The sequence below is a fragment of the Spodoptera frugiperda genome, chromosome 21, assembly GCF_023101765.2.
Source record: "Spodoptera frugiperda isolate SF20-4 chromosome 21, AGI-APGP_CSIRO_Sfru_2.0, whole genome shotgun sequence".
Taxonomy (NCBI): domain Eukaryota; kingdom Metazoa; phylum Arthropoda; class Insecta; order Lepidoptera; family Noctuidae; genus Spodoptera; species Spodoptera frugiperda.
The window spans coordinates 1,539,511-1,551,100 of NC_064232.1; the positions used below are offsets into that span (position 1 = coordinate 1,539,511).

The following is an 11,590-nucleotide window of genomic DNA, read 5'->3' on the forward strand; positions in this document are numbered from 1 at the left end:
ACTAATGATTCGGTCACAGACAAGTTTGGAAGAGCCAGGCTTCGGCACGAATGGGTCGGCTCGACCGGAGAAATACCTTCCCAATCTTCGCAATCCTCTTAAATTCCTAACCCCCAAAAGGTCGGCAACGTACTTGTAACGCTTCTGGTGTTTCGAGTGTCCAAGATCCAGTGATAATTGCTTACCATCAGGTGATCCGTCAGCTCGTTTATCGGCTAATACCATAAAATATCTATGAACATCAAAAATCACAATATCTTCAAAGATTGTTTCATAAACCTACTTACCACAGAACAGGGGCTATACAACCTACATAGCTCCGTCCCTCTTGCACTGCTCAATGATCGAACATTATGACACAATTGTAATAGCAGACTAAGGCCCCAGGTCTACTGAAGTCTACTTACAGCTTGTCCACTTGTCCCAAATCATTCAGCATGTGAGGATCGAAGATATAGCAGATGGTCTTCGCTTGGCTGCCAACTTCAGGGTCTGGTGGATGGCCCCAGATCAAGAAGTGACGGTCACCACCGATAGACAGGATCAGCATGTACTGGGTACCTACTTTCTTTTCCATCAGGCTGGGAAGGAAAGATAATGAATTTGAATTAATTAATAAATAATAGTTTAAAAAAACTAAACAACACGCTTTTATATGCAACCGAACTAAAAATTAGAAAATATTTTTTCATTACAAAGAGTTTGTCACTTTAGAGTAAATAGCGTGGGGTGAGTACCTAAAAATATTCTACTCAGCCGTCACCATACAGCTAATCTGCCTGAAGAGCAAAATTCATCCTAACAACAAACTATGTTACAAGCAAAATTCAATTTTAAGTCTCACGCCATAAAGTCTTGATCAGCTTGAATATTATCAGGGTGCTTCGCCAGAAGACCCTTGTCCATCTCCAGTAGTTTGACTGTATACTTGGTGTCGTGGAGGTAGAATGACGTCAGGAGCTGGTTTAACTGAAGAGCTGGTTTCCCTGGAGGAGATTTGTAAAGAAATTGAGAGACAGATATTGTGGTAGCTATTGGCCCGCCACAACCATTTTTTTTCAACCATTCATTTGATGGGTCGACGTTTGGCCGCGTCTACATATACATACATATCGTCACGCCTTTAATCCCCGAAGGTGTAGGCAGAGGTGCACATTATGGCACGTAATTCCACTGTACAATGTACATACACCCACTTTTTACAATTTATGTTGTAAGTCCCATATAATAGGTGGTGAGCCTATTGCCATATACCGGGCACATTTCCAGACTCTGTGCTACCACTGGAAATTTTCTAAAAATCGAAAATTGCCCAGTAATACTTCACCCGACCCGGGAAACTCCGAGCCCCCTTGCCCGGCCTTCGCACTTGCAACCACTCGGCCAACGAGGCAGGCTCAAAAATATTGCCAAAATTACCTTTATAACATTTGAGTGCAATCATGCACTGCTTGTAGTATCTGTCACCAGCATCAATGAGTTCATCCACGTCGCTCCTCACAAACTCTGCTGGAGTCTTCTCATCCAGGAGGGCGCGACAGACCACTGCTATGCATCCAGTTTGGGCACCTAGAGAGAGGAGACTGGTTTAGAGTAGAATCAAGAACGTTGTGACATTTTCTAAGTTTTGTTGTATCCATAGCGAATATTTCGAACAGCCTAATTGCCTTTACTTCAGGAATTCCCCCTTACTTCTACTGGCACTAGTGTGAACTTCTCGATCTACTTCCAATATTAGACGTTCAATATTTAACAACTGCAGTGATTGGACAAGTGACAAGTTCAAGTGTGGGAAAGCCATGCTTCGGCACGAATGGGCCGGTTCGATCTGATTGATACCACGACCTCACCGAAATCCGACGTGAAACAACGCTTACGTTGTGTGCGTGAGGTTACCAGAGCTATAATTCCCCCCATCCAATCTTCTCAATCCCCGATTCACCAACAACCCTTAAATTCCTAACCCCAAAAGGCCGGCAACGCACTTGTAACGCCTCTGGTGTTTCAAGTGTCCATGGATGGCGGCGATTGCTTACCATCAGGTGATACATCTGCTCGAAAAATTGCGCAATCTGGTGACCAACAAGACCCCAAGCTAGCAAGACTAGAAGTGGATAATAAGACGTAAACCACTAACCACAATGAGTTGAAGAGTACTTCTTGGAGTTGCATCCGAGCCGTCCCTGCAATATCATCTTGTTCTTGTCCACCTGGCTGAAGTTGTGCCAGATCTGGATTCAGGAGTAGATATCACATTAGTAAGGATCCAAGTTCTTGACATAGTATTTCTGGTCTGGTATTTTCGCCTTTCCTTGGAGACTGGTCAATGGCCGATTACATGAATGCTGGTTAACATACAGCTTGTGCCCATAAGAAGTGTGGGAGAGCCATGCTTCGGCACGAATGGGCCGGCTCGACGGAAATGATACGGTCTCACAGAAAACCGACGTGAGTCGTCGTATGAGTGAGGTGAGGCCCAATTTTGACTGCACGGTTGCCGTGCAACGTATCGCGGGTTCGATTCCCGCACGGAACAACTCTCTGTGTGATCCACAGATTGTTGTTCCGGGTCTGGGCGTGATGTGTATGTGACCTTAATATGTGTAAACGCACCCCCGACACAGGAGAAAATCCTAATGTGAGGCAATGTTTAAAAAAAAAAATACCCCCTCCTCAATAAAATCTTGAATCCTCAAATTCATGACCCCCAAAAGACATTGGTAACGCCTCTGGTGTTTCGGGTGTCCTCGGAAGATAACAATTGCTTACCATCAGATGCTCCGTTTGTTCGTTTACTAAACAGAAAATTAATCAACCAAACCAAACGCCTCTTCATCATCATTACTCCATGATAGTCCACTACTGGACTATGCGCCGCCTCTACATAAGAGCCATTATCTTCTCGCTTAAAGGGGTTGGATGTTTAAAAGGTTCAGGTTTATCAGAGAGCGCTACTGCCCGGTCTCTGTCAAATGTATAGTACCTTAGTTGGGTATACGACACCCGCGGGAAGAGTAGAGATGGTGCCAAATGTATTATTTTCTCTGGTAATGATACAGCCTTAACTAACTCTTATTAAATTGATAATCATGATCTTGGAACTAACCTTTCTCAACTTGGAAGGTGCTAAAGGCAATGGCTGTGTGACTTGCTCTGGTGGTATCCTCGGCAACTTGGCTCTGGGCCGCCTTCTCCTCGCATAAGGCGGTACCCAGGTGCGAGTGAGGAAATCAGGACGTTCTATCACCTAGAATCAAGAAGATCGCTCAGGGGTCTACACTACATGAGCTGCTGTTTACATGTGAACATTAGCTCATGACGATACCTAAGTACGTGTGTCGCCTGGACAGTCAACCTCGCTACATCCTTGTTGACTGGACATCTACACTACATGAGCTGCTGTTTACATGTGAACATTAGCTCATGACGATACCTAAGTACGTGTGTCGCCTGGACAGTCAACCTCGCTACATCCTTGTTGACTGGACATCTACACTACATGAGCTGCTGTTTACATGTGAACATTAGCTCATGACGATACCTAAGTACGTGTGTCGCCTGGACAGTCAACCTCGCTACATCCTTGTTGACTGGACATCTACACTACATGAGCTGCTGTTTTCGGACCAGCTGGTGGTCTACTTACCACTGGAGGTGGTTTTTGAGGTGGTGGAGGTGGATGCCAGGGTTTAGTCTTGAATATCACCTTGGTGACCTCCGGCCAGCGACGTTTGAAGCGTTGTTTCCTACGTATTGCTCTGAGTTCTGCATCGCTAGACGAGAAGAATGAATTGAACACGGATTTGAATTGTATCTGCCTTATAATATAAATGGTTAAAAGTGGGCGTTGAACCGTTGAACTGAATGATGTCTTTGCCTAACGCTTTAAAAAGAAAAAACTTGATGATTATGATAAAAATAAAACTAATGAGTACTTATACAAAAAAGTTTCTTTGGGAAAGTTGTTCGTAATCATGAGTACAATCACGTGTTTAAATATCGTTCACTAATTACCCTACAAATTAATGAATAAGATTTGCCACGCGACATAACCGCGCACGCTGCTCATGAGACCCGGTGTGTTCTGAAACTAGTAGAGCTTGTCTCGTATACTTACTGCCTAGCAATCTGAGACGGTGTGTTCACAATCTTTATCTCCGAGACTGGCGGGGGCTCTTCTTTGGCCATCCTTGACTTCGATGCTTCAACTTTGTTTTTGCCTTCTTTAAATGAAGAAAATATTAACATATGTGATAAATTCATAGTTAAAAATAAAAACCTAAAATATGCTTCTGATTGAAATGTCATCGTTATCAGGAAAAATCGGCATTATGTAAGGTGACTGATAAATAATTAGTGAACGATATTTAAACACGTGATTGTACTCATGATTATAAACAACTTTTCCAAAGAAAATTTTTTTTATACTCATTAGTTTTATTTTTATTACAATATCACAAATCTGGTGTTTAAAAAGAGAATATGACCTCTGAATTTGTTTCGGCATTTCTTCTCGGAGTAATCCAATAGGAAATGCCGGCCTCATCTAGTTATTTAAGAGATTTACGTGTTACATTATTACATTGTAACCTATTCGCAAAAATAAATATCATTTATATTAACAAAACAACAAAATTTCATAGGCAAGCGCGTGTAAAGTTGCAAAATACCTGCCTAGTTACTATTCTTCCGATACCGCGGGCGCGGGCGTCTCGCCTGCTAACAGCAGATCATGTCAAAGCATACGCGGGCAAAATTTTGTTATTTTGTTATTGTGATAAAAACAAAACTAATGAGTATACAAAACAAGTTTCTTTGGGAAAGTTGTTTGTAATCATGAATACAATCACGTGTTTAAATATCGTTCACTAATTACCAGTCACCCTATACTAGTAGGCAAGGTCTAAGGTTCCATCAGCCACCTTCCAATTCCACCATCAGACCAGCTCGATGGTACCATAATATTGTATTGTCATCCAATCTACATACAACTGCCAAGTTTCATGATGATACAACAATTACAAGTGTGTGTAATTCAGATTCTTAGATTTTATTACATAGTTCGTTACAGGTCGACCTGATAAAAGCATCTTACACACTCTTGCCGCTGGGTACCTAGCACCCGAGGGCACATAATGGTTGGTACTCACCTCGATCTGACATCATTCTCGAATAGGCATCTAGATTCGAAGATTTGGTCCCTAAAATGAACAGAAACATCGGTCATAACAACAACGCCACGACTTTTATCACCGAAGGGGTAGGCAGAGGTGAACATTACGGCACGTAATGCCTCTATACATCCCATGGGGGTAGGCAGCTAATTGCTACGATTCTTACACACCACTTTTGCTTCATCAACAGTCATCAGTCTTTTCACGCATGCTCGTCGATTAAGGGTACTTTTAATTTGGCCTATAATTTTTTATAATTTATTTTACCTTTTTCCTTCAGATCTTTTTCATGTTTATCCTTCTTTTTATCTGCGGGTCCATCCCCGCTTGCTGTTTGCTGTTTCTGTCCGCTTGCTGTTCTGAAAGTGGAAGGGTAGTAAGTAGATAAAAATATTATTATTAGAACTTATAACGGGATATTTACCATGTTTATTTATTTTATCGAGTTTCCGATATTTCGGCACTGTTGCAAGAGTTAATCCGTGAACATGGCGCTTGCAACAGTGCCGAAATATCGGAAACTCGATAAAATGAATAAACATGGTAAATATCCCGTTATAAGTTCTAATAATAGTGTTAGTGACCATGTCAGTTTAAAAACTTATATCGCGAACCGGTACGGGCCGAATAGTGTTAAGATAAAATGAATAAACATGGTAAATATCCCGTTATAAGTTCTAATAATAGTGTTAGTGACCATGTCAGTTTAAAAAGATAAAAATATTGTTTGTAATATACAGTTTCACTGGATGCCTGGCAGTCGACTGGCCGGCTAAAGGTACGTATCCACAGGCCCGCATCGCATCGCACGCAACGGATTTTAGTTTATCTTGTATAGAAACTCATACAACTGCGTCCACTGATCCGCAACGTACGGACCGCATCATCGGCAATGCCTACATACATTACATTGCGAACTTGTATGTTTGTAAACGCACCCACGACACAGGAGAAAATCCTAGTGTGGGGCAACGTCATAAAATAAATGTTAAGTATTAAAAACAATTTGTTTCTTACTGTTTCTTGTTAGTACTCATGGTTCACATAGATTGGACCAACACACTGGATTAACTTCCAACTGTATATACTTAAAGCGACATCTATCCTTCTTATTGGATTATCTGTTTTTTCCTTGATTTTTCTAATCTGTGAACAAACGGATAAAAGTTTATTTTGTACTAGCGACCCGCTCCAGCTTCGCATGGATGCAATGATGATATATTATGCATGTATTATACATATAAACCTTCCTCTTGAATCACTCTATCTATTAAAAAAAACGCATCAAAATCCGTTGCGCAGTTTGAAACATTTAATTATATAAAGGGACATAGGGACATAGAAAGCGACTTTGTTTTATACTATGTAGTGATAATTTGCAACGCAAGATATGGACATCGTCATCACCATAATTTATGGTGTAAGCCGGTAAACGAGCAGACGGATCACCTGATGGTAAGCAATCGCCGGTCAGTGGGTAGCCTTCGGGGCCGCTGCCCATGGGCATTTGAAACACCAGAGGCGTTACAATACAAGTGCGTTACCGGCCTTTTGGGGGTTAGGAATTTAAAGGTTGTCGGGGAATCGAGGATTGGGAAGATTGGGACGGGGAGTAATTTGGCCTCCTAAAACCTCACTCACAACGCAAGCGTTTGAAAAAATTTAAAAGAAAAGCAGAAAATCAGGGAAAATCATTGGTGGCGAAACGGAGTTCGCCGGGTTTGCTAGTTTCCTATAAATATTCCTACGTAAAATAATAAATTTAAATTAGCACATTATTCAACTCACCTTTATACGATTTTTTTATGTTTTGTATTTTTTACGAAAAAGCTTTCTTTTTATACAACATCACCACATTTCTTTATTTTCTTGTCCATGGATCAACAGTTATTTTTGTCTTCGTAATTTTCTCGTTCGATTTTATTTCGTTTTTTTATATAGATTATGTGCCAAATACTTTTTTGTGAAGCCAATAGTTTGTATATGTTTATGTTGTAGCAAGATTATGGAATCAGGGATTTCGTAAAATCACTGCAATTTCGTAGAATCTGGTATCTTACTTCAGTGATTTTACGAAATCCCTGATTTTTTAGCTGTGTATTAGTGTAGGCTCAAGTTGGATAATTTTTTATGGATTTATATTTTTAATTAAAGAAATATCTCCCACACAGATTTTTTCTTAAGGAATATGGTAACCGAGTAAATGGATCACCTGATGTTAAACGACCAGCGCTGATGATGTTTTATCGAGATATTTTAAGTTAGTAAGTACCTACCTACGAAAACCACTTAGTCGAACCACCTACCTATCTGTGACCCATCCAGTTTTATCCTCATCGTCATTATCATAAGGTTAAAAGCAAAACACCCAAGAGCGTGATTGCTCATCTAAGAATCAGTTCATGGAAGATGTCCACAACTAAACAAAGGCCAGACATTTTACTAGAACCAGTAACTTTGCAATTATTATTTTATTTCATAAATTAATTAAGTTTTTTTTTATTCTTTTAAAAAAATGTTGCCCCACATTAGGATTTTCTCCTGTGTCGTGGGTGCGTTTACAAACATACAAGTTCACATGCACGTGACACCCAGACCCGAAACAATAATTTGTGGATCACACAAAGTGTTGCTCCGTGCGGGAATCGAACCCGCTACCCGTTGCGCGGCAGCCAGTTGCCCAGCCACCGCACCAACCGTGCAGTCGAGTCGAGTACCTACTTCATTCTATTCATCAATTACAGTACCTACCTATTCTTTATTTTTAATTATTTCAATAGTTAGTTTCTGGTGAGAAAGTGTAATGAACAACAATATTCGACAACTCTTAACAAAATTCCCCATTCCTGTTTCGTGTCCATGGGCGGCGCTGATCGCTTACCATCAGGTGACCCGTCTGCTCGTTTGCCCCCTATTTCATAAAAAAAGTGTCGGGATTTCGTGAAATCTCTGATTTTGTTATTTCCCTGAGACATAATGTATGAGATCTACTTATAGATATATTTTCTTTTCTTGTTAGTTTAAATTTCGTTGTAACTTATTATGTCGCTATATCAGTAATCATAGATCAATAATTCTCTCTTTATAAATTATTTTCATTAATAAAATATTTAAACTGGAAAATAACTCTGATCAATAACGAAACGTAAAGTCACCTGACCTTCATTCATACATTTTTGTGTTGCCAACGTTGAAATATTTCGAATATAAGTGGTAATATATTTTGATTTTGAACAAAAATGTCATCATTTATTTTAATTTGTACCAATATTTAAATTAACGTTTTAGTGCACTTAAGAATAATATTAGAACAATAATGTTTAAGTACATACGGCTAGACAAAGAGTACAAGTTTATTTTAGTCTCGCTTTGTACGAACTTACACAAATGCAAAGATCAGTAGTTTATACTGGATTAACTGGATATTACCTAGATCTTTAAACGTAGTCACGTGCATATCTAAATAAAAAACAACAGTTAAGTCTAACCATTACATTTCAAATAGTATCATTCAATTTCAAACTAAGTGTGGGAGAGCCATGCTTCGGCACGAATGGGCCGGCTCGACCGGAGTAATACCACGACCTCACAGAAAACCGACGTGAAACAACGCTTGCGTTGTGTTTCGTTGTGTTTCGTTGTGTGAGTGTGGTTACCGGAGGCCCAATTCCCCTTTCCAATCTTCCCCATCCCCATTCCCGAACAACAACCCTTAAATTCCTTACTCCCAAAAAGCTGGTAACGCACTTGTAAAGCCTCTGGTGTTTCAAGTGTCCATGGGCGGCGGCGATTGCTTACCATCAGGTAATACGTCTGCTCGATTACCGGCATGTCTCATAAAAAAAAAAAGTAAAAAAAATAAGTAACTGTTGCAACCATTTAAAGTTAATCTTTATCATTTTCAAAATTAAGCGGATTCAGTAGGTAGTTTTTCTCTATAATGAAAGAGTAATAAGGAAAATCTACTTTTCTGTTTAATATCAATCGGTAATTTTGTTTTTGATAAATAGCAACACTGTCACCTTCCTGTCATGCGCTCCATTCATACATCAAAGAAAAGAAATTCCTAAAACGCATGACAGTTTAATAATTGACAGTACCGGGGGGTGAAACTCCTATACAAAAATGACAGTTACAAAAATGTTCATAGAAACTAGCGTCATCTCGTGGTTAAGGGCAACAATACATTTTAGATTTTGCTTTTTTTTCTCAATAGATGGCATTATTTCAAATATATTTATAGACTTAATACAAACATTGTAAAAAACAACAATATAATAATTATGTTTGTTTATGTAAATAATAAATAAAATATGATTTTAAAGTATCACGTCTAGTCATTTTAATAAAAACAAATTATTTTAATAGTTATAGTCACGGATATAGTTTATGTGCTGGAGTGTCTATGGTTGGGGATTTGAAGTGCCATTTTGTTTTCAAAACTTTCAGAACAATTTTCTTTGCTCGGGTTTTTTAATTTTTTTAATTAATTTATTTTTATTTCTGAACGTTTCGCTGGTGTTATAATTGTGCTTTTTTATTAATTTTTTTGACGACTTGGCTATCTTCCTACGGATTTTGAATTTCTACCACACCTGATACTACTTGGCTTCGAATTTGGATTTTGATAACTGCTTTCGCGATAGCTTGGCAAGATATCCGGAATACTGGCTGCTCACGATTTTGGAGTTGTTACTCGATAACCATGCCTAATAAATCACGATTGAAGTGCTACTTTGTAAATTAATGTACAACGAAAAGGTTTAGGTACATCCTATCTATAGTTAAGTTGTGTAGTAATCGGTCACGCAAAAGCTACCGAATAGATTGTGATGAAACTTTGTAAATATACAGCTTAATACGTGAGAATAAATCATATGCTATAAATTATTATTATGCCACAACAAATGTAAGAGTGGTGCGGGAGCTACAAAGCGATACAAGAGAAAGATATGTACGACAGGGGAATAGTTATAATAGTCAAGCCTTTGAAATTAATGGTCAAAAAATATTTCCCCTGTTCGAAACCCCGCACCTTCTCAAAGGAGTCAGATAAATGATATTTATTTCTGTAAATAGGTTATAAAATAACACTTTTACACGTCAATATTTCAAATAGCTAGATGAGGCCGACATTTCCTATCCGACTACTCTGAGAAGAAATGCCGAAACAAACTCAGAGGTCATAGTCTCTTTTAAAGTCCAGACAATGAAATAGAGGATAATGTGAGAGAAACAATTTATTAAGTAAAAATGCCAAATTTGTTCAAAATGGTGAAGTCAAATGGACTAAGTGGGAACATCTAAAAATGTTATTAGGTATTGATGATGGGGATGACGAAATTTGATTAGTCAATAAACTCACAGAAATACATGTCGATAAAAACAAAATACCCAAAATGAAATTCAAGTTTGCGGCACAAGTGTACAGCCAGAGAGTGTCTAGTGCCTTGAGATTTTTGTCAAGTTAGTATCTACACCTTCATATTCTCTTTTCTTTCTTATATTATATAAGTATATTATATAAGCTACTTCCGCGCGGTACAAAACGATCACCCGTTCTGCAGGGGAATGGCTATATTAGTCATAGCTTTGATGTTTTATAGCCTATAACCTTCCTCGATAAATGCACTATTCAACACAATAAGAATTATTGAAATCGGACCAGTAGTTCCGGAGATTAGCGCGTTCAAACAAACAAACAAACTCTTCAGCTTTATAATATTAGTATAGATTTTATTTTATATTATTATATTATTTCTTATATTATATTTTCTTTCTTTATTAGTACCATTGTGTACCGTGGAGAAAGGCTGTGATGAATAATATAAAATCGTTGACATTTGTTATGTTACTTGGCTTATTCTTTTTTGAAATTATATTCACCTGAGTGATTCGGCAGAGAACCAAGGTGATCGACATAGCCCACCGGATCAGCAAGCTGAAGTGGCAGTGGGCCGGCCATATTAGCCGCAGGACCGACAACCGTTGGGGTAAGCGAGTCCTGGAGTGGAGACCGCGTAGTTAGAAGAAATGATTCTGTATTGATTAAGCATGAGTCTATTCCTTCAATCGAAAATTGGATTCATAATATAAAAACTTAAGGAAATGTGGTTGTATGTTGATTATAAAATAAATCTTACTAGAAACTTTAATCAGGATCCTTTGGAAAACTTTTTTAGTGGTATTAGAAGTAATGGTGTACGTAATATTAATCCCAATTGTATTCAATTTATGAATGCTTATAAAATATTGCTGATTAATAATTTTAATTCTGTTCATTCTGTTAGAGCCAATTTTATTGTGAGGACGATTTCAATAAATCATTTCAATAAATCATTTTTAATTTGATTGCTAATAAACCTGATTAGCCAGATAATGATGATTTTGCATGTGATATTGATGCACTATTAATA

At 38.4% G+C, this 11,590-nt stretch overlaps 1 protein-coding gene and 1 long non-coding RNA gene across 3 annotated transcripts in view; one reads left to right on the forward strand and one right to left on the reverse strand.

The window, feature by feature from the left end:
• Positions 1–7,109, reverse strand: part of LOC118280361 (uncharacterized) — a 59,564-nt gene extending 52,455 nt beyond the window's left edge. Inside the window, exons 1-11 of one of the 2 annotated variants that reach the window (XM_050702094.1) lie at positions 6,963–7,109; positions 6,192–6,320; positions 5,442–5,533; positions 5,151–5,201; positions 4,118–4,220; positions 3,647–3,773; positions 3,107–3,247; positions 2,138–2,231; positions 1,420–1,569; positions 845–986; positions 408–581 (exon numbers count right to left, since the gene is read on the reverse strand). In XM_050702094.1, the coding sequence (XP_050558051.1) occupies positions 408–581; positions 845–986; positions 1,420–1,569; positions 2,138–2,231; positions 3,107–3,247; positions 3,647–3,773; positions 4,118–4,220; positions 5,151–5,201; positions 5,442–5,533; positions 6,192–6,211 (1,094 nt within the window). In that variant the 5' untranslated portion in view covers positions 6,212–6,320; positions 6,963–7,109. Of the gene's footprint in view, positions 1–407; positions 582–844; positions 987–1,419; positions 1,570–2,137; positions 2,232–3,106; positions 3,248–3,646; positions 3,774–4,117; positions 4,224–5,150; positions 5,202–5,441; positions 5,534–6,191; positions 6,321–6,962 lie in introns of both variants that reach the window. The other variant, XM_050702093.1, reaches the window with a different exon arrangement.
• Positions 1–11,590, forward strand: part of LOC126912046 (uncharacterized) — an 83,128-nt gene that overhangs the window by 38,879 nt on the left and 32,659 nt on the right. The gene's annotated exons all lie outside the window — the stretch shown is intronic.